The sequence below is a fragment of the Panulirus ornatus genome, chromosome 50, assembly GCF_036320965.1.
Source record: "Panulirus ornatus isolate Po-2019 chromosome 50, ASM3632096v1, whole genome shotgun sequence".
Classification (NCBI taxonomy): domain Eukaryota; kingdom Metazoa; phylum Arthropoda; class Malacostraca; order Decapoda; family Palinuridae; genus Panulirus; species Panulirus ornatus.
This window is the reverse complement of record NC_092273.1, coordinates 22,363,673-22,388,740: the sequence shown is the minus strand read 5'-3', so window position 1 is coordinate 22,388,740 and position 25,068 is coordinate 22,363,673. Positions and strand designations below refer to the sequence as shown.

At 40.0% G+C, this 25,068-nt stretch overlaps 1 protein-coding gene and 1 long non-coding RNA gene across 4 annotated transcripts in view; one reads left to right on the top strand and one right to left on the bottom strand.

Moving 5' to 3' along the window:
* Window positions 1-15,662, bottom strand: part of LOC139764663 (uncharacterized) — a 146,278-nt gene extending 130,616 nt beyond the window's left edge. The window contains exon 1 of the long non-coding RNA XR_011716443.1: window positions 15,610-15,662. This is a non-coding gene — a long non-coding RNA (uncharacterized lncRNA). The remainder of the gene's footprint in view (window positions 1-15,609) is intronic.
* LOC139764658 (RRP15-like protein) overlaps window positions 1-25,068 on the top strand; it is a 106,613-nt gene that overhangs the window by 44,201 nt on the left and 37,344 nt on the right. Inside the window, exon 3 of one of the 3 annotated variants that reach the window (XM_071691520.1) lies at window positions 814-1,576. The exons of the other annotated variants lie outside the window; for them this stretch is intronic. Coding sequence (XP_071547621.1) covers window positions 1,564-1,576 — 13 coding nt within the window. The 5' untranslated portion in view covers window positions 814-1,563. The remainder of the gene's footprint in view (window positions 1-813; window positions 1,577-25,068) is intronic. 3 annotated transcript variants of the gene reach the window in all.

Below are 25,068 nucleotides of genomic sequence, written 5' to 3'. Positions count from 1 at the left end.
TTCAAACCCCAATCACTCAAAATCTTTTTCAGTCCATCCTTCACCTCCAGTTTGGTCTCCCACTTCTCGTTCCCTCCAACTCTGACACATTTATCCTCTTTGTCAACCATTTCTCACTAGAGACTGAGGGTGAATGAATGTGGCCTTTTTTGTCTGTTTTCCTGGCACTACCATGCTGAAGCGAGGGGTAGTGATGCTATTTCCTGTGTGGCGAGGTAGTGACAGGAATGGATGAATATGTACAGGAGTATGTGTGTATAGTCTTTGTATGAGTATGTATATGTATGTATATGTATATGTGGGTGTATGGGCATTTATGTATATTCTTATCAGGATCCTGTTATTTGTAAGATGCATCATCATATTATTCACTATCAATTAATGTGATGATGAAGTGAAGCTCGTAATTTTGTATCTTATGTATTCAGGAGGTAGCCTAAAACTGATTGAATGAAAAAGATACGGTGTTCTGTTGAAAGCTAGACAGATACAAAATAAATTCTTAATTTCTAGGGCTGCTCTAGGGAAAACCTGTCTGGCAAACTGAAACATAATTCAAGCTATTGTAAAACATGAAAAGTAAGAACATTACAAAATTTAGCAGGGAATGTTTGAATTAAAAATTCAAAGAAATACCTGTTGATGTAATGTATATACAGTTCAGTGAAAAATGTGAATCCCAAACATTCTTTTTAGGTTTCTCTTCTGGTTAACTGTATATCTAGTTTAAACTAAATTTTGCTGATTGGGGGTTACACATACTTCAGTGTTTTACATATTCAAGAGAAATTCATTTTGTATTTTTTTCTGCAGGGGCCATGAACTACCCATCAACAACTCAGGCACTCTTTGCACTGATTGTCATGATCATTGTGTTACTCTTCATACTTGTATACTGCTGCTGGGGGACATTCTCCTGTGCACGGCAAGATGACTCTTCTGCTGCAGCTGACGATGGTACAGGAGGAAATCATCAACAAAGGCAGCAGGGTGTGGGCAATCATATGGTCATTGTACCTATCAATAACATGCTTTATGTAGGTGACCCCGAGTCCCATCAGATTTATCAAATTCCTCTTGAGCAAGACAAACCACCTGCTTACACAGAAGTAGTTACCGGAGGTCCTCCACCTCCCTACACGGCAGATAATTCATTTTGCAATGATACAGCACCAAACACTCCTGATGCATTATCAGAGCTCCCTGATCTTCCTCCTTCTTATGAAGACTGCTTATCTCTCCAGTCTCCTGATGAAACATGGCAGACCATGTTGAATACTGTTGCTCAAGAACAGCACATTAATCAAAACCTTGAGTCCACTCCACAGTCAGTGCAAGCTCAGACTGGATCACAGTCAGAAGAGACCACACAATCCAAAGAACCATCTAAACCTGTACCACCTACTCCAACAGATGAAACCCAGGACCAAAGAGTACCATCAACTCCAGCTCGAATAATGGAAGGTGTAGTTCTTCTTCCAGCTAACTACATGACAATAGCTAATTTTGAGTCTTCTACTGAAAACAGAGATGAAATAGGTAGTGGTACATCATTACCTCCAAATGTGCAATAGAGGTAAGGTAATCAGTCCACAATGGCATGGATCCTAGCCACTTTTGGGTAATGAGAGAGAGAGAGAGAGAGAGAGAGAGAGAGAGAGAGAGAGAGAGAGAGAGAGAGAGAGAGAGAGAGAGAGAGAGAGAGAGAGAGAGTAATGGAAAATTCTCAACTACAATTCTCTGCTACAACTAACCCCTACTGAGGTCATCTCATTCATATATATGCTACAACTTACACCCCACTGAGGTCACCTTACTCGCAGATCTACTGAAGCAACTTATGTCCCCTGAGTTCACCTCACTCACAGATCAGGTAGATCAAATTACACTCCAAAGAGGTCACTCATAGATCTAGAACTTGCACATAAATGAGGTCACCTCTCTCATAGATCTGCTACAATCTACACCCTACTAATGCCACCTTGGACAAATATCTGGATATTTGAATATGTATAGCATTTAAAGTCATGTTAGCAAGTATATACCAAAATCAAACAAGCCTATAAACACTGGCCCAGGTATACACTAAGTTAACTGCTTGAGCTCATACACATTAGTTCATAGGCCATCATATCACCACCCTTGACATCATCCATCACACAACACTACAAACACAATTTCAACATATCACAAGACCCTTCATGCCTATGATGCATCTACCATAAAAACACTGAGAATTAACTATGCAACTGCCCTGTATTCTTTGTACATGGATGCACATGCAACATGAAAAACTGTGACCTGTGACCCCTACCTATGGATATGGCCAGCTTCCAAAGTGCTGCAGAAGCCTCATAAGGATAGAAAGGACACCCGGGTAGGAAGTACGGTAAGATGGGATGACGGATTATTACCTGGTGGAGGCAAGAGGAAAGATTTGTTGAGGTTTTTTGAAAAGCAAAGGAGGGTGATGAAAGAAAGTGGCCCTAGAAAAAAGATGTATGAAAAGAAATACCATAGAGACTGGGTATAGAATGGCAAAAGTGAGAGTAAATGAAGCAAGTGGAGTTAGGTGAAGAATGGGAGATATCTAGGGAGCCAGTGCTGGCATGTGTGAGAGAAGTGAGTAGCATGTGACAGATGGGAGAGGGTTGTGAGTGGTGGGATGACAAAGTAAAGTTGCTAGTGAAAGAAGAGAGAAGTGTACAGGTGGTACTTACATGAAAGGAGTGCAAATGATTGAGAAATATACAAGAAAAAGTGGCAGTAGGTCATGAGGGAGGTGCAGGAGTTGAAAAAGAGGGCAAATGACAGATGGAGTGAGTATCAGTAAACTTCAGAGAGAGTAAGAAACTATTTTGGAAGGAGGTTACTAGTTTGAGAGAAACAGGAAAACAAATGGGAATGTCAGTGAAAGGGGCAAATGGGTAAGTGTTAACAAGTAGTGATGAGGTAAGGAGGAGATGGAGTGAGTATTTTGAGGATTTGCTCAACGTGTTTGATGATAGGGTGGCAGATATAGTGTTTAGGATGGCAAGGTATGTGAAGTAAGAGTCATGGAAAGTGGTTTGGTGAAGACTGAAGAGGTGGTGAAAGCCTTAAATAGGACGAAATGTGACAAGCTGACTAGCATGGCTGGTATTGCAGGTGAATTCCTTAAGAAAGGAGATGAATGTGTCAGTTGGTGAGTTAGGATTCTCAAGGTATTACGGTGAGGTGCCTGAAGATTGATAATGCATGTATAGTACCATTGAAATTAGGCAAAGGGCACATAGGTGAGTGTTCAAACCAGAGAGGTTGAGTGTATATGGTAATTTGCATGGGAGAGTGATGATTGTGAGGGTAGCATCAGATTGGGGAAGAACAATATAGTTTCAGGAACAGTGAAGGATGTCTGATGCAGGTGTTTCAGATTGGGGAAAAAAATATGGTTTCAGGAACAGTGAAGGATGTCTGGTTCAGGAGTTTTCTTTAAAGAATATGAGAAATACGTAAAGAAACGGAAGGATTTGGATGTGGCATTTATTGACCTAGAGAAAGCATATGACAGGGCTGATAGGAATGCCTTATGGATGGCTTATTGATATAAGGTGTGAGAGGAAAGCTACTAAAAGCAGCAAGAAGCTTTTATCAAGAGTGCAAGGCATGTGTGTGAGTAGGTAGACAGGACAGTGAGTGGTTTCGGGTGAAGGTTGGTCTTTGGTAGGGGTATGTGATGACACCATGGCTGTTAAATTTGTTTTTGGATGGGTTGGCGAGGGAGGCAGATTCAAGGGTTTTGGAAATGGGTGAGTGTGCAGTTTGTAGGTTGTGAGGTACCCAGAGAATTGAGTCAGTTGTTGTTTGATAATGATACAGCCCTCTTGACATACTGAGACACTGCAGAAGTTGGTGTCCAAGTTTGGGAGTGTGTGAAGGGAAGATGATAGTAAACGAGAATATGTGAATAAAACAAGGTTATTAGGTTTAGCAGGACAAAGGGACAGATTAACTGGGGTGTGAGTTTGAATGTGAATGGAACCAGAAGTGAATCATAGGGTGGATGAGGGGATGAAGGTTCTGGTAGCACTGAGGAATGTGTGGAAAGAGAGGGGTTCTGCTTGCACTGAGGAATGTGTAGAAAGAGAGGTTCTTTTCTGAGAGAGTGAAACAGTTATGTTTAAAGGAGAAGGAGCAAACAGGGAAGTGGAAACAGGTAGTAATGAGGAGGAGATGGAGTGAGCCTTTTCAAGGACTGTTGAATGTGTTTGATGATATGGTGGCAGATGTAGGGTGTTTGGGGTGGGGAGGTAAGGGATGTGAGTCACAGAAAGTGATTTAGTGAAGAGAGAAGAGGTGGTGGAAGCCTTACATACGATGAAATGTGGCAAGGCAGTTGGAGTGGGTGATCCTACAGTTGAATTTCTAAACAAAAAGGGTCTTGTTGATTTGTTAGGTAGGATTTTCAATGTATGTAGGGACTTTGGTGAAGTGTTTCAGGATTGGTGAAATGCATGTTTAGTGTTACTGTATAAAGGCAAGGGAAGACAAAGTGAGTGTTCAAACCATGGGGGTACAAGTTTGTTGAGTGTACCTGGTAAGCTGAATAGAAGAGTGTTGATTGACAGGGTGAAGGCATACATGGAACATCATACTGAGGAGGAACATTGTGGTATTAGGAACGGCAGAGGTAAACAATATGCGAGAAATACTTAGTGAAACAAAATTATCTGTAAGTGGCATTTATGAATCTGAAGAAAGAGTATGAAGGGCTAATAGAAATGCCTTGGGGAAGGTCTTACAGACATATTGTATGGGAGGAAAGCTACTAAAATCAGTCAGAAGTGTTTATCAAGAATGTAAGATGTGTATGTGAGTAGGAGAGGAGAGGGAACAGTTCCAGCTGTAGGTTGCTCTGCAGCAGAGGTGTGTGATGTCACCAAGCCTGTTTAATTTGTTTATGAATGGGGTGGTAAGGGAAATAAGTGCAAGGGTCTTGGGGAAAGGGGCAAGTATGCAGTTTGTAGGGGGTTTGGGAAGAAAGTCAGACATAGTTTCTTGATATTACAGCATTAGTGGCAGATCCGAGTGATAAACAGCAAAAGCTGGAGTTTGAATTTGGGAGAATGTGTGAAAGGAGGAAGTCTTGAGTAAATGTGAACACAAGCAAGGTTATTAAGTTTAGCATGGCAGAGGGACAGGTTAGTTGGGGTGTTAGTTTCAGTGGAGAAAATTTGTAGGAAGGGGGGTTTTTACATACATGGCAGCAAATGGAACCAAGGAAGTGGAAGTGAGTCAAAGGGTGGGCCAGGGGGGTGAAGGTTCTGGGAGCACTGAAGAATGGATTGGATCAATAGATCCAATGTTGCTGTATGGATACAAGGCATGGGCTTTAGATGAGAATGTGCGAAGGAGGAAGGATGTGTTGAAAATGAAATGCTTCAGGACAACATGTGATGTGAGATGGTTTAAGTTTAAGGACAACATCAGATGTGAGGTGGTATGATCATGTAAGTGATAAGAGAAAAAAAGAGAGAGAGGTGGTAATAAGAACAGTGTGGAACAGAGAACTGAAGATGGTGTGATGTAATGATTTGGACGTACGGAGAGAGAATGAGTGAGGAGAGGTTGACAAATAAGATATAAGCAGCAGAAGTGCAGCATATAAGGAGAAGGGTGAGATCAAACAACAAACTGGAGATGGAAGGATGGAGTGAAAAAGAGTTTTAAATGCTGAAAATGCAGGAGGGTGAAAGGCATCACAGGATAGAATGAACTGGAGGGATGTTCTTTACAGGGGTTAATGTGCTGACAATGTACTGAACAAGGACATATGATGCAGTTGAGTTTAAGGACATCAGATGTGAGGTGGTATGATCATGTAAGTGATAAAAGAAAAAAGAGAGAGAGGTGGTAATAAGAACAGTGTGGATCACAGAACTGAAGATGGTGTAATGTAATGGTTTGGATGTATGGAAAGAGAATGAGTGAGGAGAGGTTAACAAATAGGATATAAGCAGCAGAAGTGCAGCATATAAGAAGGGTGAGATCAGACAACATCAAACTGGAGATGGAAGGATGGAGTGAAAAAGTTTTAAATGCTGAAAATGCAGGAGGGTGAAAGGCATGCAAGGGGACAGAATGAACTGGAGGGATGTTGTTTACAGGGGATAATGTGCTGACAATGTACTGAACAAGGACATGTGATGCAGTTGGAGGAACCATGGAAATGTGTGGGGACAGGGGTTTCAGTGCATTGCACACAGAGCTAGTGAATGGATGTTAGTGAATGTGGCCTTGCTCTCCCTTGCTAATGTGGGAAAGGAGGATCAGGGATGAGAAAATGTGTAAACTTAAGTGATTATAAAAATGTATAATTATGTGTAAATAGTGACCTCATACAGTGATAAATGTCATTCAATGAATGTGGGTCAAGAGGCAATCCCCCACTGTACCTCCCTCCACTGCCTTCACCTGAAGAATTAAGCATTATCTTCAGGCTAACTCTTTTCCATATAGGTTATGTTAGCTCAAGTGTTTCTACAAATCCTTTATGTTTAATTGTGTTTTTATCAAAAATAGTGATAATTCATAATTGGACTTCGATCAGAGGTTCATCCCCTCACCCTCTCTTATACCTAAACCCCATCTTCCTCTCTCAACCACCCCTCGCCATGGCTTTTATGCATCAACTTTAGCACTATACCATAGCCATATAAGATATGTTAGCTAACTTTTTGTGCATATGCTTTACTTTTACTTCTTTTTCTTAAATTCTATGATAGGAAAACAGAATATTTGAGAACCATATCTTTTTGTCTGTATCATAATTTACATATAGAAAACAGCCTGCTGTTTAAGGGTTATGAAAAAGCAGACAACAAGGACAGGGAGAAGGAACTATGACACACCACAAAATCCTAATTGCAAAACACAACCCAAAGCACAAAACAGATCATAACAACACTGACAACTCTCTTCAAATACATTTTTTAAAAATAAAAATGGACAATGCTTACTACAACATAATCAATACCTGTATATCTCCCCACACCTCATGGCCCCCCAAGATATACTCCCCATCTACAGAACCTAATCAACATACCCAAAATCTGTTTGTGTGGAGATATCAATGCCTGCCATCCAGGATGGCTTAAATATTGCATTCAAGATCTTAAAAGCAACCTGCTCTAATTCAACTGGATATTTCCAACATCCTTGATTTATGAAATCAGACTTTCAACCCATCTCCTCCAACAGCAAACCTCACCAGACATTACCTTTTACACCTAAATACTGCACATGAGGTCCTGTAAAAACATGCTACAAGAACTCTCCTCTAACTACTTACTCTTTCAACTATCACTTCAGTAAACCCATCCATCCCACACAGCCTTAAAAAAAGATATGCAAACTATTGGAAAGCATATTAATCAACATTCACACTATACATGAAAACCTAGTTTCAAGACACTATCCATGATAGTTTTCAATCTCCTTATCATGCCATCTTGCACTTTATGAACAACAACAACAACAACAACAACAACAAAGTGAGTATAAAGCACATAGTATACCAAAAGGACATAGAAAGCACTATAACGCAAACTTCTCCCCACAAAAGACAGATCTTGTGAGTCAAAGAAACATGATCAGACAAAACCACTTGCCATCAACAGACTATACAGCAACTTCAACTTTAAAAAACCATCACTAATCTAATCACTAGAAAACAAATAGTTAGCTGGCAAACACAGACACTATAGCCTACAAAACCAACAATAATCAACACTGGCTAACAGTAAAAAAAAAAAAAAAAAAACCCTCCCTCAAAGAACACGCATACTCATGATGCACCGCTCAAAAATTAGCCATTAACCAACAAAATTCCTAAATAGGGCAATCATGAAAAATCCACACAAAATCCACCCCACAAGAACTGCTCATCCACCTTTTTGCACCCATTGACATTCACAACTCAAAACCTGAAAGAACTCCCCTACAACAGGCTCTAATAACATATCATAATTCAGCATAAAACACTTCAACTCAAATGTGGTCCATGCACACACAGATCCCAAACTTCTGGAAACCTACCAACATTGTCTCCATCCTGAAACCCTCTATGCCTCTTAGCTTCCCTTCCCACTGTCACCCTATAGTCCTATTGTCATCAATATCCAAACACCATGAAAACTGGACCACAACAAAGTCAAGCAAGATGTCCTACTCTGACTCACACAGCACAGCTTTAGACCCAATCACTCCAAAACCACCACACAGCACAAGGACCTCACACAATAAATCCTGTACAGCTTCAACCAACTACAGTCCCCCTCTTATACTGTATTAGTGGCAACAGATATCAACAAGGCATCTGGCAGTGTCACCTGACACATCTCATAAAACAGGTACTTGACAACACTCCACAGAAATAAAAACTGATCAACCAGTTTCATAACTAGCCAGCAAGCCAAAGTTATTCGCAAAGATTACACCATAAAGACCCTTAAACTCTATAATGGGGTTCGCCAAAGGGCATTTTTTCTCCAACCATCTTCAGTCTCTTTCTACATGACCTTCTAATACTGTCTACAGACTGCACTGTGAAAGTCCTCTCATATGCAGATATTTCACTTTCTTTTTCATACATGATCAACATTTCCTATGCTAGCAAGAAAGCTCCGTGAACAGATGAAGAAAGGCTGCTTCCACTCGTATCCATTCTGGAGCTGTTATGTGTAATGCATCAAGACCACCATTCCCAATCCTAAATCAGGCCCCATACACCTATTAATCCTTCAAACATACCCATTTTTACCCTCTCAGATAACAGTCTTTCTTTCCACACATTCTTCATTGCTCCTAGAGCCTTCTCCCCCTCACCTCACTTTCCATGGTTCCATTTACTGCCATGTCCACTCCTAGGTATCTAAAACGTTACACTTCCTCCAACTTTCTCCATTCAAACTCACACTCCAACGATCCTCTCCCTTAATCCTCCTAAACCTAAAATCCTTGCATTTACTCCACACACTCTTCTAAACTCAGTCACCAACTTTGGCAGCTCACTCAAATCTGTCATGATGTGGTATCATCAGCAAACAAATGACTCGCTTCCCATGCCCTCTTATCCCCAACAGACCACATACTTGCCCCTGTCTCTAATTCTCTTGCATTTACCTCCCTAACCACCTCATTCATGGACAAAATGAATAACCATGGTAACATCACACATCCCTATAGCAGACCAACCTTCACTTGGAACTAATCATTCACTCTCCTTTCTTCCTACATGTACACATGTCTCATATCCTTGATAAAAACTTCTTACTCTTCCAGCATCTTTCTTCCCACACCAAATATTCTCAAGGCCTTCCACAAGGTATCTCTATCAACCCTGTCATACGCTTTCTCTAGATCCATAAATGCCACACACAGATCCAACTATTTCTCTGAGTTTTTCTCAAACACAAAAGCAAACACCTGATCCACACATCCTCTACCACTTCTCAAACCACACTGCTCCTCCCCAATCTGATGCTCTGAACACGCCTCCACCCTCTCAATCAATACCCTCCCATACAACTTACCAGGTATACTCAACAAACTTATGCGTCTGTAGTTTGAACAGTCACCTCTATCCCCTTTGCCTTTATACAATGGCACTCTACATGCATTCAACCAATCCTCAGGCACCTCATACAAATCAATATATGCACTGAAAATCCTTACCAACCAATCAACAACACAGTCACTCCCTTTCTTAATAAATTCAATTGCAATACCATTGACTCCCACAGTCTTGCAGCATTTCATCTTATACAAGGCTTTCACCACCTCTTCTCTCTTCACCAAACCACTCTCCATGACTTTCTCACTTTGCATTTCACCCCAACTTGAACACCCTACATCTGCCTCTCTATCATCAAACACATTAAATGATCCTTCAAAACATTCACTCCACCTCCTCCTCACAACGTTATCATTTCCCCTTTTGCCCCCTTCACTGATGTTCCCATATGCTTTTTGGTCTTTTGCACATTATTTACCTCCTTCCAAAACATCTTTTCACTCTCCCTAAAGTTTAATGATAATAGATCTTTTCTTATTTGATCAACCCTTCTCTCACCACATATTGTACTTAAGCATTTCACTTCCAACACATCCACCCCTCTTCTTAACAGTTTTGCTGATGGCCCATGTCTGGCATCCATCCATCACCGATAGGACTACTATATCATCAAACACAACCATCTTTGCCCTTAAAGACAGTGATCTCTTTTCCACATATTGCTCAATAATATACGACCGAAGGACACCTTTTATGAGTACATAAACAGGTAAAGAAAGCTCTCTACTATCTAAAATCTCTGGGGGACCTCTTTGTCTCAACTGGTTGAACCATAATTAGCTTGAAAAAGAATATGTTAAAGTTTCATAGCTTGCATTTTTCAAAACTTTGAAGAGGCCACTGTACTACAACAATGTGTGGTGGAGTGGTCATAAATTTTTAGCTTACCTGAACTGGTGGGAAAATTATCAAATAGTCATGTACAAGGCTATCTCCAAATGAAAGGCTGGTGTCTTAGGAGTCTGTAATACAAGTGTGTGTGCACTCCAAAATCTGTGTCTAAATACATCACTGTTTAGATTGTATGTTACCCTTTCAGAAAGATTTACCTATATATCTAGTCTGCCTGTGTGTAGTTGTCAAAATCTTTTGATAGTTTTTATAAAGTTATAATTATTCCTAATACTGTATAAATATTTTTCTAAACATGGCTTTCTCTATCAAGAACTGAGAATGTGATGATAATCATAAGTTAGTTTTTAAGTATATTTCTGCCATAATATTCCTTGTATGACAAGGTCTGCTCAGCATGAGATCACTAATGGTATTAGATTGCCCTATATATGGAGCAGCCATGAGAAACCATGGAAAGGTCTGAGGGGCCTAGTTGTGGTTTCAGTGAATTACACATGACAATTACAAATGTATGTGAGGTCTTTTCTTCGTCTGTTCTTGGTGCTATCTCAGTAATACAAGAAATGACAAACGTGTGAAAAAATATTGAAATTACTATAATTGTACTTTTTAATAAAATATTTTGAATTATGGAACTCCATCCACAAGTGATTACACTATGAATATTAAGTCTCCTTTGGCAATGCTGTATTACCATCAATGGATGAAAATGAGTGCAGTTTCATTGAGGAACTTCTTTCTATAAAGGCGGCCAACTTCCCTGCTTTTGACTAAAGTGCAGCCTTGAAGCTGTGGGAACATAAAAGGGGGCCTAGAGTTGTGCAGTTACAGGTCAATTGAATAAATTAATGAATATCAGCTAATACTACATATATATATATATGGGTAGGTTGGGCCATTCTTTGTCTTGGGCCATTTCTCATCTGCTTCCTTGCGCTACCTGGCTAATGCAGGAGACAGTGGTTAAGTATAACAAAAAAATATTTTTTTTTTTTTTCTTTTTGCTTTGTCGCTGTCTCCCGCGTTTGCAAGGTAGCGCAAGGAAACAGACGAAAAAAATGGCCCAACCCACCCCCATACACATGTATATACATACGTCCACACACGCAAATATACATACCTACACAGCTTTCCATGGTTTACCCCAGACGCTTCACATGCCCTGATTCAATCCACTGACAGCATGTCAACCCCGGTATACCACATCGATCCAATTCACTCTATTCCTTGCCCTCCTTTCACCCTCCTGCATGTTCAGGCCCCGATCACACAAAATCTTTTTCACTCCATCTTTCCACCTCCAATTTGGTCTCTCACTTCTCCTCGTTCCCTCCACCTCCGACACATATATCCTCTTGGTCAATCTTTCCTCACTCATTCTCTCCATGTGCCCAAACCATTTCAAAACACCCTCTTCTGCTCTCTCAACCACGCTCTTTTTATTTCCACACATCTCTCTTACCCTTACGTTACTTACTCGATCAAACCACCTCACACCACACACTGTCCTCAAACATCTCATTTCCAGCACATCCATCCTCCTGCGCACAACTCTATCCATAGCCGACACCTCGCAACCATACAACATTGTTGGAACCACTATTCCTTCAAACATAGCCATTTTTGCTTTCCGAGATAATGTTCTCGACTTCCACACATTCTTCAAGGCTCCCAGGATTTTCGCCCCCTCCCCCACCCTATGATCCACTTCCGCTTCCATGGTTCCATCCGCTGCCAGATCCACTCCCAGATATCTAAAACACTTTACTTCCTCCAGTTTTTCTCCATTCAAACTTACCTCCCAATTGACTTGACCCTCAACCCTACTGTACCTAATAACCTTGCTCTTATTCACATTTACTCTTAACTTTCTTCTTTCACACACTTTACCAAACTCAGTCACCAGCTTCTGCAGTTTCTCACATGAATCAGCCACCAGCGCTGTATCATCAGCGAACAACAACTGACTCACTTCCCAAGCTCTCTCATCCCCAACAGACTTCATACTTGCCCCTTTTTCCAAAACTCTTGCATTCACCTCCCTAACAACCCCATCCATAAACAAATTACACAACCATGGAGACATCACACACCCCTGCCGCAAACCTACATTCACTGAGAACCAATCACTTTCCTCTCTTCCTACACGTACACATGCCTTTGAAAAGATCAAACCTTTCTGAGAATGAAATTCCATCCTGTGACTAATTCCATAATTGCTAAACACTGTTCCCATTGTACCATATACTGGTGATCTTTAATTCTCTTTTATGAATCACAGATAGAACTCAGTAACTTCTTTAGAAGGACAGTGATAGGTTTTGATGTGTCACCCCAGCAAGTAAAACATATAAGTTTACAAGTTGTGTATTTCCACAAAAAAATAAATAAATCAGCTAATATTAATGAACAAAACAGCAAACCACACAGAATATGCATAACATCAAAAACTTTCTAAAACAGGTGTAATTGTACAGGAAATCAAAGGACCCAATATACTAATTCCCTAAAAAGTAAGGTGGCTTAAGCAGATTAATCCATTGACAGAATTCTGAATGCTGCTTAAGCTCCCACAGTGACTTTAAGAATATCTATTTATCACTGATCATGTGAGGGAAGATCAATAAATTATTTCCAAAGACACTTTTTTTTATGTTGCATGCTCCAGTCATGGATAGAAGTTCACATTAAGGCCGGGCTTTATTAGAAATAAAGAAAGAATTATACAGTGGAAAAAGAAAAGACAAGGGAAAGTATTTATGAGTTTTTGAGGATGTGAAGGACCTGTCTTTTGAAATGTGCCAGGCCATAGGTAATAGGAAAGACATGAGAAGGTAGAGAGTTCCAAAGCTTTGACATGTAGGTAAGGAAGCAGGTACCAAAACAGCCCACCCTTGAGTGGCCGATAGCCTCACGATAAGCATGTGACGCAGTAGCTTGTCAAGTATTATGTGGTCTAGCTAGTGATGGGGGCACACAAGCAGCCATTCTGGGCAGCAAAAACCATAGTAATACCTGTAGAAGAGGAAAAGTGAACAAACATTGTGGCATCAGGGAAAAGGGGCAAGTCTGGAGGTTAGCCCTAGGAAGTTTATGTCACACCACTTTCGACTTCATTCTATTAAGTTAGGATACAGAGCTAGAACCACCTCAAATATGAAAGCAGTGCTCCATACAAGGACAAACCAAACCCTTGTATAAAAGGAGCAACTGTTCAGAAAAGTTTCGACATCTGAACACAACACCCAGTCTCTTAGAGGTAGTATTCCTGTAATGTGGGGTTTCCAAGAAAGAGTGGATGTTACTGTAATACCAAGTATGTTTATTGAATCAAGTGGTGGAAATACACAACTTGTAAACTTATATGTTTTACTTGCTGGGGTGACACATCAAAACCTATCACTGTCCTTCTAAAGAAGTTACTGAGTTCTATCTGTGATTCATAAAAGAGAATTAAAGATCACCAGTATATGGTACAATGGGAACAGTGGTTAGCAATTATGGAATTAGTCACAGGATGGAATTTCATACTCAGAAAGGTTTGATCTTGTCAAATATTTTCTTTACAGGTCCATTCTAATACGAAGTGCAGAAAATGAAAAGGCATTGATATCCTGGAACTTTTGAGTAAAAAGAAATTGCCACCTCTAGAATCCCATTCTGACTTGTCTTGGCAGTAGCAAAAGAATATCAAAAAGCCATGGTAGAATAGAATCATGTGCCTTGGTGTTTGAAATCGATACTTTTTCCCGTCCTCATACAATCTTTTAACGACCTTAGTAGTATTTTTGCAATTGTGACAAAACTGAAGTAAAATGCACTCATGTATGTTAATCAACATTCTTGAGTTTTACCATATGAAATTGTCTATTACTTTTCAGTTCATAATTATGAAATAATAGTAATTTTCTGTTTCAGGTTATTTTCCCCCAGTTCAGAGCAACAATATTATGAGGATGAAATATGTTGTTAACTTTCTAAGGATGTCCTTTGTTATTTTTGTAAAGAATAAACCAAAAATCAAAATAAAAGATAAACTAAAACAAAGATAATAAAACATTGAATATTCTATCATTTAGTATTGTCTCACCAATGGAAGTGTAGCAAATTTAGTTTAGTAATGAAATATCTTATACCTTCAAAAATGGATCTGTTGTGTAAATTGTGTCTTATAAGGAAAAGGAAAAGAAGGATTAGCATAAAAGGTCATCACAACATCATGTAAAGAATCATGATGACCAGAGCATAAAAGATTTGTAATACATATCAGTGATATCAAGCTGTGTTTAGCTCTAATGAATAATGCCAAGGTAACAGTGTCACTATCAATGCATGCTTCCTACTGTTAATAAAAATGTACAGAAAGCTTTTCACTGCTTTTGAACTTCTAAGAAAACTGTTAGTGATATGCTGATTGTCTAATATTGTAAAATACATGAACAATACTGTATTTCCAAAATCATACATGATGTATTGAAATGGCTAATCCTCTCGTTAAAGACCAATCAAAAAGATTGAGAATTTTGACTGCAAGGAGTCATATAAAAAATGCTAGCATTATTATGAACAGTATCTGAGTGAAGATGGTTATTTAATACTATTTACAGTTCATACAGTATTGCCAAAGATGAAATATACAAGAATATACATGGAACACAAATATGTCCCATGCACATATAAAGAACAGAAAGCTTCACATACTTACACATACAATATGTATTCATGCACAAAATAGGACACATACAAAAACAAACTGGGTATAACCAATTGATGAGATAGGTTAAACAATACAGTTAGTGAGAGAGGGGCTAATAGGTTGAGCAGAAATATTACAGTACATAGTACAGTGGAAGATAGATGTCAATGATTGATTGATATTTATACAGTAATTTTGGAACAACACAAGATATATATTAGTACACTAGAGTGCTGTTAGTGTTTAGGATTTTGTAATCTATAATTGATCTTTTGATCATTATGCAATGACTGACTGGAGCTTCTACAGTAATAATCATGTTGCTTTCATATCATGTGTACAGTATTAGATTCTAAGAATACTTAGGTGAAGATTTACAAAAGATGTTATGTTTATAAATCATACTCATAATCAGATATCTAAAGAACTCATAAGTCTTATATACCTGAAAGGTAAGCTGGGCCAATGGAAGGCTATACAACAACCATAAATTCACTTCTGTGAGGACTTCACATGATGAGTCTTCATCACACTTTGGAAGGTTGTGAACAACGATCTGAATTTGTAAAATAAAGCATTTATGTATGATAACTCTATGAAAATGATTTGTGGAAATGACAAAGAGAAAAATATTTCTTAATATGTGTATTATTTTCTTAATAAAGATGATGAAAATATATCAAAATTAGTTATGCTTTCTTTTTATAGTATATTACGACAACAGTGGGTAAGTTACTGAAACATGGGTTTGAATTAGATGACTTGGTAGCATTGCAAATAGTTGATAAGTATTTGTTCTGAAGGAGAATGAGAAGAGAATGGGCAGAGAAAGAAAAGTTTATATGAGAACTGTTCTTATGATGAAGTGAAAAGATAAGGTATGGAAATACGAGAACAGGAAATATATAGGCCAGTATGAAAAGTACTGCAATATAAATATTTAAAAGAAATTTTACATACACTAATACTTTACAATAAGAAACTATTATGTGTGATTCATAAGAATGGATAAGGGAGCAACATGATGAGAAAAAAGTGATCACAAGGGTATTTGCCAAGTTATATGGTGACTCATACCTGATAAGATTCTGTATAAAGTAGTGGAATATCATAATACCCATTTATATATGAATGAGTGGATCCAAATGCTAACTGCAATGCAAGTGAAATTAAATGGACTGTGTGAAGAATTTTAAAGAATAGAGTATCAAATAAATGACAGAAGTGTGATGGAGAACCTGATAAGCAGAAAAAGGTCCAAAATTAGTTTAATGCCCACTTTTACACACAAAAATGAGATATTGGTGTAGAGCTGCTCGGCATTTAGCATTTCATTATCTAAATTACCAAAAAAAGTCTCAGGATATACTGTTGTTGACAGTTGAGAAGATACAAAAATATTGAATAATTGATGGACAACCATATAAGAAAACAATATGAAAAACAGTAGTGAAATTAAAATTGCCAATTCAAACAATGGCAAGATTATTAGATATCTATTAGATATAACAGAATAAATACAGCATTACACAAAGTGAAAAGTTTTATCAGTAGGAAGATGCACTGGATATTTCTTGTACACATCTCCCGGTCATTTGCATTATTTCCCTGCAAAAATTGTCCCAATGCCTCTCTCTTCTCTTTCACTAACAATCTTACTTCTTCATCTCACCACTAACTACCCTTCCTAATCTGCCCACCTTCCACCTTTCTCATGTCACAAGCATCTTTTGCACAAGCCATCACTGCTTCCCTAAATACATTGCATTCCTCCCCCACTCTTTATACATCATTTGCTCTCACCTTTTGCCATTCTGTACTCAATCTCTCCCGGTACTTCCTCATACAAGTCTCCTTTCCAAGCTCACTTACTCTCACCACTCCCTTCACTCCAACATTCTCTCTTCTTTTCTGAAAACCTCTACAAAACTTTACCTTTGCCTCCACAAGATAATGATCAGACATCCCTCCAGCTGCCCCTCTCAGCACATTAACATCCAAAAGTCTCTCTTTCACACACCTATCAATTAACACTCTCTGACTATCTCTCCGACTTACATTTTTTTTTTTTATTATACTTTGTCGCTGTCTCCCGCATTAGCGAGGTAGCGCAAGGAAACAGACGAAAGAATGGCCCAACCCACCCACATACACATGTATATACATACATGTCCACACACGTACATATACATACCTATATATCTCAACGTATACGTATTTATACACGCACAGACATATACACATATACACATGTACATAATTCATACTGTCTGCCCTTATTCATTCCCGTCACCACCCCACCACACATGAAATAACAGCCCCCTTCCCCCGCATGTGCGTGAGGTAGCACTAGGAAAAGACAACAAAAGCCACACTCATTCACACTCAGTCTCTAGCTGTCATGTATAATAGATCGAAACCACAGCTCCCTTTCCACATCCAGGCCCCACAGAACTTTCCATGGTTTACCCCAGAAGCTTCACATGCCTTAGTTCAATCCATTGACAGCACGTCGACCCCAGTATACCACATCGTTCCAATTCACTCCATCCCTTGCATGCCTTTCACCCTCCTTTCTGTTCAGGCCCCGATCACTCAAAATCTTTTTCACTCCATCTTTCCACCTCCAATTTGGTCTCCCACTTCTCCTCGTTCCCTCCACCTCTGACGCAAATATCCTCTTTGTCAATCTTTCCTCACTCATTCTCTCCATGTGACCAAACCATTTCAAAACACCCTTTTCTGCTCTCTCAACCACACTCTTTTTATTACCAAACATCTCTCTTACCCTTTCATTACTTACTCGATCAAACCACCTCAAACCACATAGTGTCCTCAAACATCTCATTTCCAGCACATCCACCCTCCTCCGCACAACATACATATACTTATGTATACCCCTCTTTTTAAACCAGGTATTCCCAATGACCAGTCCTTTTTCAGCGCACAAATCTACAAGTTCTTCACCATTTCCATTTACAACACTAAACACCCCATGTACACCAATTATACCCTCAACTGCCACATTACTCACCTTCGCATTCAAATCACCCATCACTATAACCCGGTCTTGTGCAACAAAGCTGCTAACACACTCACTCAGCTGCTTCCAAAACACTTGCCTCATGAACTTTCTTCTCATGACCAGGTGCATAGGCACCAATAATCACCCATCTCCCTCCATCCACTTTCAATTTTACCCATATCAATCTAGAGTTTACTTTCTTACACTCTTATCACATACTCCCACAGCTCCAGCTTCAGGTGTAGTGCTTCTCCTTCCTTTGCTTTTGTCCTCTTACCAAACCCTGACTTCACTCTCAAGACATTCCCAAACAACTCTTCGCCTTTACCTTTGAGCTTCATTTCACTTAGCCAAAACATCCAGGTTCCTTTCCTCAAACATACTAACAATCTCTCCTTTTTTCTCATCTTGATTACATCCACACACATTTAGACACCCCAATCTGAGCCTTTGAGGAGGATGAGCACTCGCTGCATGACTCCTTCTGTTTCCCCTTTAAGAAAGTCAAAATACAAGAAGGGGAGGGTTTCTAGCCCCCTGCCCCCACCCCCTTTAATGGACTTCTACAACACGCTGGAAATACGTGGGAAGTATTTTTCTCCCCTATCCCCAGGGATAGGAGAGAAAGACATATACATATATACACATTCCTAAGAGTCCATGGGGTAAATGAAACACGATAAGTTCCCAAGTGCACTTTCGTGTAATTATCACATCATCAGGGGAGACACAAGAGAGAAATATAACAGTCAGTTGATATAAAATGAAGAGACATAGCTAGGATGCCATTTGGTAAACATGTGATTGGTCTATACAAATTGGATAACTTTATTGTTGATAAAATTTTTAAACATTTCACCTTCTTGTCCACACAATAAGTTTATGATACGCTCGTTGTCTGTCTTGGACAATCGTATATTTACCAAATGGCATCCTAGCTACGTCTCTTCGTTGTATATCAACTGTTATAATTCTCTCTTGTGTCTCCCTGATGATGTGATTATTACACGAAAGTGCACTTGGGAACTTATCGTGTTTCATTTTTCCTGTGGACTCATAGGAATATACTTGATCATGCGCAAAACTGTGATCCTTTCCAATATATACACATGTACATAACCATACTTGCTGCCTTCATCCATTCCTATTGCCACCCCGCCACAAATGAAATAGCATCCCCCCTCCAGCGAGGCAGTGCCAGGAACAAACAAAAAAGGCCACATTCATTCACACTCAGTCTCTAGCTGTCATGTGTAATGCACTGTAACCATTGCTCCCTTTCCACATCCAGGCCCTACAGACCCCTCTGTGGTTTACCCCCGACGCTTCACATGCCCTGGTTCAATCCACTGACAGCACGTTCACCCCGGTATACCATATCATTCCGAATCACTCTATCCTTGCATGCCTTTCACCCTCCTGTATGTTCAGGCCCCGATCACTCAAAATCTTATTCATTCCAACCTTCCACCTTCAATTTGGTCTCCCACTTCACCTTCTTCCCTCCACCTCTGACACATATATCCTCTTTGTCAATCTTTCCTCACTCATTCTCTCCATCCTCTTTGTCAATCTTTCCTCACTCATTCTCTCCATGTGTCCAAACCATTTCTACACACCCCCTTCTGCTCCCTCAACCACACTCTTTTTATCGCCACACATCTCTCTTACCCTTTCATTACTTACACAATCAAACCACCTCAAACCACGTCCTCAAACATTTTATTTCCAACACATCCAATCTCCTCTGCACAACCCTATCTATAGCCCATGCCTCAGAACCATATAACATTGTTGGAACCACTATTCCTTCAGACATACCCATTTCTGCTCACCGAGATAACATTTTCGCCTTCCACACATTCTTCAACACTCCCACAACCTTCGCTCCCTCCCCCACCCTGTGACTCACTTCCACTTCCATGGTTCCATCCGCTACTAAGTCCACTCCCAGATATCTAAAACACTTCACTTCCTCCATTTTTTCTCCATTCAAACTTACCTCCCAATTAACTTGTCCTTCAACCCTAATGAACCTAATATCCTTGCTTATTCACATTTACTCTCAACTTTCTTCTTTCACACACTTTACCAAACTCAGTCACCAACTTCTGCAGTTTCTCAACCAAATCAGTCACCAGCACTGTATCATCAGTGAACAACAACTGACTCACTTCCAAAGTCCTCTCATCCTGAACAGACTGCATACTTGCCCCTCTCTCCACAACTCTTGCATTTACCTCCCTAAATGGGTTTAGCTGATTTGAGGGACGGATTAGTTGGGAAGTGAGTTTGAATGGAGAAAAATTGGAGGAAATGTCCTGCTGTAGATACCTGGGAGTAGACATGGCAGTGAATGGAACATGGAAGTGGAGGTGAGAAATAAGGTGAGTGAGGGGGCGTAGGTTCTGGGAACATTGAAGAATGTATGGAGAGAGAGATTGTTATCTGGGTGGATAAAAATGGGTATGTTTGAAGATATAGTAATCCCAACATTATAATACAGATGCAAGGCATGGGCTACAGATAAGACTGCAGAGAAGGGTGGTTGTGTTGGAAATGAAATGTTTGAGGACAATGTGTGATGTGAGGTGGTTTGACTGAGTAAGTAATGAAAGGGTAAGAGACAGGTATGGTAATAAAAGAACTTATTCAAAAAAGCTGAACAGGGTGTGCTGAAAAGGTCTGGAGATATAGAGAGAAAGAGTGGGGAAAGGTTAACAAAGAAGATATATGTGTCAGAAGTGGAGGGAACAAAGAGAAGAGAGCAGACCAAATTGGAGATGGAAGGATGGAGTGAAAATTATTTTGAGTGACTGTGGCCTGTACGTGTAAGAGGGTGAAAGGCATGCACGGGATAGAGTGAACTGGAACGATGTGGTATACAGGGGTCAGTGTGCTGTCAATGGATTGGACCAAGGAATGTGAAGCATCTGGGGTAAACCATGGAAAGGTCTGTGGGGCCTGGTTGTGGATAAAGAACTGTGGCTTCAGTGCATTAAGCATGACTACTAGAGAGTGGAAGTGAGCGGATGAGGTCTTTCTTTGTCTTTCACTACCTCGCTAACACAAGAAACACCAATCAAGTTTGAAAGAAAAAACTTTACATACCTTGTGGGTTACCACTGTCTACTTCCACTTAGATAACATAAGTATCAAATAAACACAACACTGAAAAAGCATATTCAACCTGTATTGACTTTACAAGCTCTGATCAACCATCTCTTGAACCCAGTCTTAAAATCCACACTATCAGGTAGATATCTATTTGAAAATACACTCCTTGTACATGTACAAATTGTACTTTCACTTCTGCATTCTCAAAACCATCCACCTCTTCAATGTAACAAGCATCCATCCTACATATCACACAACACTCATGACCATACATAATTATATAACCCAAGAACCCTTTTATGGGACTTGTGCGGCTTTAAAGCTGTGCTTCATTGAGGAGCTGAAAAAATGATAGACACTTTTCGAATGACAGGTTACTCAACAAAATTGTACTCCTTCCTACCTACGAATGATGATACAGCCTTGTCCAAGTTGATGTTTTCAAAAGCAGCACAACCATATGCAGGTACAGTCTGATAACAAAACATAAATAGTGCCTGTCAGGTAGGTACAAGAGGGTAGCAGCACAACCATCAAGGGTAAACATAAAGTAAAACCATGAAAACTGTGAATTCACCACAAATTAGTGCTTTACTGTTTCCCTTTCCTCTTGATACACTTTTTGAAATGACCAAGAAATGATTCATCATGGTTCTGAAGCCATTTAAGGTCCAACTTTACCCAAATTCCATGAATGGCTGCCTCCAGCTTTGGTAGTGACGAAATGTGCCTGTTACATAATTTCACTTTCATATCCACCCATAAGTTTTCTACTGGATTTGAAAAACTTCACTATATAGTGCTTAAGCCAATCAGTGACTAGTTTGGCAGTGTTGCAGGGAGCCCCATCCTGCATGAACACTACATACTACCACTTTTTGAACAAATCTGGAAGATAGTCACACAGTAGCTCAAGATAATGATGTCTGATCATAGTTTCATTCTGTGGTAACAAAACAAGGTCCCCAATACCAAAATAACTGATACAATCCCATACCATAACTGAAGGAAACTTTACAGTGCTTACAGTGTACTTAGGGTCAAATGGATCACAAGCCTGCCATGGCCACCTCTTGCAGAAAAGGTGGATTCATCACTCAACAAAACACTTTTGCACTTAGTGTATCCCACACTATGCATTTCTTTAAAAGCAGACTCTACTCTTCTGGAGCCTACACGTTACAAGTGGCTTGGAATGCAGCCTGCAGCTCTGTTACTTAAGGTCCCTGTATAAACAGTGATGCACTGTCCTTATGACCCATCACTAAGTAGTCTAGGGATTTTTTTCTTTTAATTCTTTCGCATTCAAGCATGGATCGGCATTCACATGATGTGTAGAGGTTTTCCTGGCCTTCTTACAGCCTTTCACATGGGCTGTTGCAGCAGAGCCACTGCTATCGTTAAATTTCTTCATCCATCTCTTCCTACTCATACACATGCCTTAAACATTTAATAAAAACTTCTCACTGCTTTCAGCAACATACCTCCCACTACGGATGGAGAGAGATGAGTGATTATTGGTGCATATGTACCTGGGCATGAGAAGAAAGATCTTGAGAGGCAAATGTTTTGGGAGCAACTGAATTAGTGGTTTTGATGCACGAGACTGGGTTGTGGTGATGGGTGATTTGAATGCAAAGGTGAGTAATGTGGCAGTTGAGGGAATAATTGGTATACATGGGGTGTTCAGTGTTGTAAATGGAAATGGTGAAGAGCTTGTAGATTTATGTGCTGAAAAAGGTCTGGTGATTGGGAATACCTGGTTTAAAAAGCGAGATATACATAAGTATACGTATGTAAGTAGGAGAGATGGCCAGAGAGCGTTATTGGATTACGTGTTAATTGACAGGCGCGCGAAAGAGAGACTTTTGGATGTTAATGTCCTGACAGGTGCAACTGGAGGGATGTCTGATCATTATCTTGTGGAGGCTAAGGTGAAGATTTGTATGGGTTTCCAGAAAAGAAGAGTGAATGTTGGGGTGAAGAGGGTGGTGAGAGTAAGTGAGCTTGGGAAGGAGACTTGTGTGAGGAAGTACCAGGAGAGACTGAGTACAGAATGGAAAAAGGTGAGAACAATGGAAGTAAGGGGAGTGGGGGAGGAATGGGATGTATTTAGGGAATCAGTGATGGATTGTGCAAAAGATGCTTGTGGCATGAGAAGAGTGGGAGGTGGGTTGATTAGAAAGGGTAGTGAGTGGTGGGATGAAGTAAGATTATTAGTGAAAGAGAAGAGAGAGGCATTTCGACGATTTTTGCAGGGAGGAAATGCAATTGAGTGGGAGATGTATAAAAGAAAGAGACAGGAGGTCAACAGAAAGGTGCAAGAGGTGAAAAAGAGGGCAAATGAGAGTTGGGGTGAGAGAGTATCATTAAATTTTAGGGAGAATAAAAAGATGTTCTGGAAGGAGGTAAATAAGGTGCGTAAGACAAGGGAGCAAATGGGAACTTCAGTGAAGGGCGCAAATGGGGAGGTGATAACAAGTAGTGGTGATGTGAGAAGGAGATGGAGTGAGTATTTTGAAGGTTTGTTGAATGTGTTTGATGATAGAGTGGCAGATATAGGGTGTTTTGGTCGAGGTGGTGTGCAAAGTGAGAGGGTTAGGGAAAATGATTTGGTAAACAGAGAAGAGGTAGTAAAAGCTTTGCGGAAGATGAAAGCCGGCAAGGCAGCAGGTTTGGATGGTATTGCAGTGGAATTTATTAAAAAAGGGGGTGACTGTATTATTGACTGGTTGGTAAGGTTATTTAATGTATGTATGACTCATGGTGAGGTGCCTGAGGATTGGCGGAATGCGTGCATAGTGCCATTGTACAAAGGCAAAGGGGATAAGAATGAGTGCTCAAATTACAGAGGTATAAGTTTGTTGAGTATTCCTGGTAAATTATATGGGAGGGTATTGATTGAGAGGGTGAAGGCATGTACAGAGCATCAGATTGGGGAAGAGCAGTGTGGTTTCAGAAGTGGTAGAGGATGTGTGGATCAGGTGTTTGCTTTGAAGAATGTATGTGAGAAATACTTAGAAAAGCAAATGGATTTGTATGTAGCATTTATGGATCTGGAGAAGGCATATGATAAAGTTGATAGAGATGCTCTGTGGAAGGTATTAAGAATATATGGTGTGGGAGGCAAGTTGTTAGAAGCACTGATAAGTTTTTATCGAGGATGTAAGGCATGTGTACGTGTAGGAAGAGAGGAAAGTGATTGGTTCTCAGTGAATGTAGGTTTGCGGCAGGGGTGTGTGATGTCTCCATGGTTGTTTAATTTGTTTATGGATGGGTTTTTTTTTCCAAAAGAAGGAACAGAGGGGGGCCGGGTGTGGATATTCCACTAAGGCCCAGTCCTCTGTTCTTAACGCTACCTCGCTGACGCGGGAAATGGCGAATAGTTTGAAAGAAAAGAAAAAACAATGTTGTATGGTTGCGAAGCGTGGGCTATGGATAGAGTTGTGCGCAGGAGGATGGATGTGCTGGAAATGAGATGTTTGAGGACAATGTGTGGTGTGAGGTGGTTTGATAGAGTAAGTAACATAAGGGTAAGAGAGATGTGTGGAAATAAAAAGAGCGTGGTTGAGAGAGCAGAAGAGGGTGTTTTGAAATGGTTTGGGCACATGGAGAGAATGAGTGAGGAAAGGTTGACCAAGAGGATATATGTGTCGGAGGTGGAGGGAACGAGAAGTGGGAGACCAAATTGGAGGTGGAAAGATGGAGTGAAAAAGATTTTGTGTGATCGGGGCCTGAACATGCAGGAGGGTGAAAGGAGGG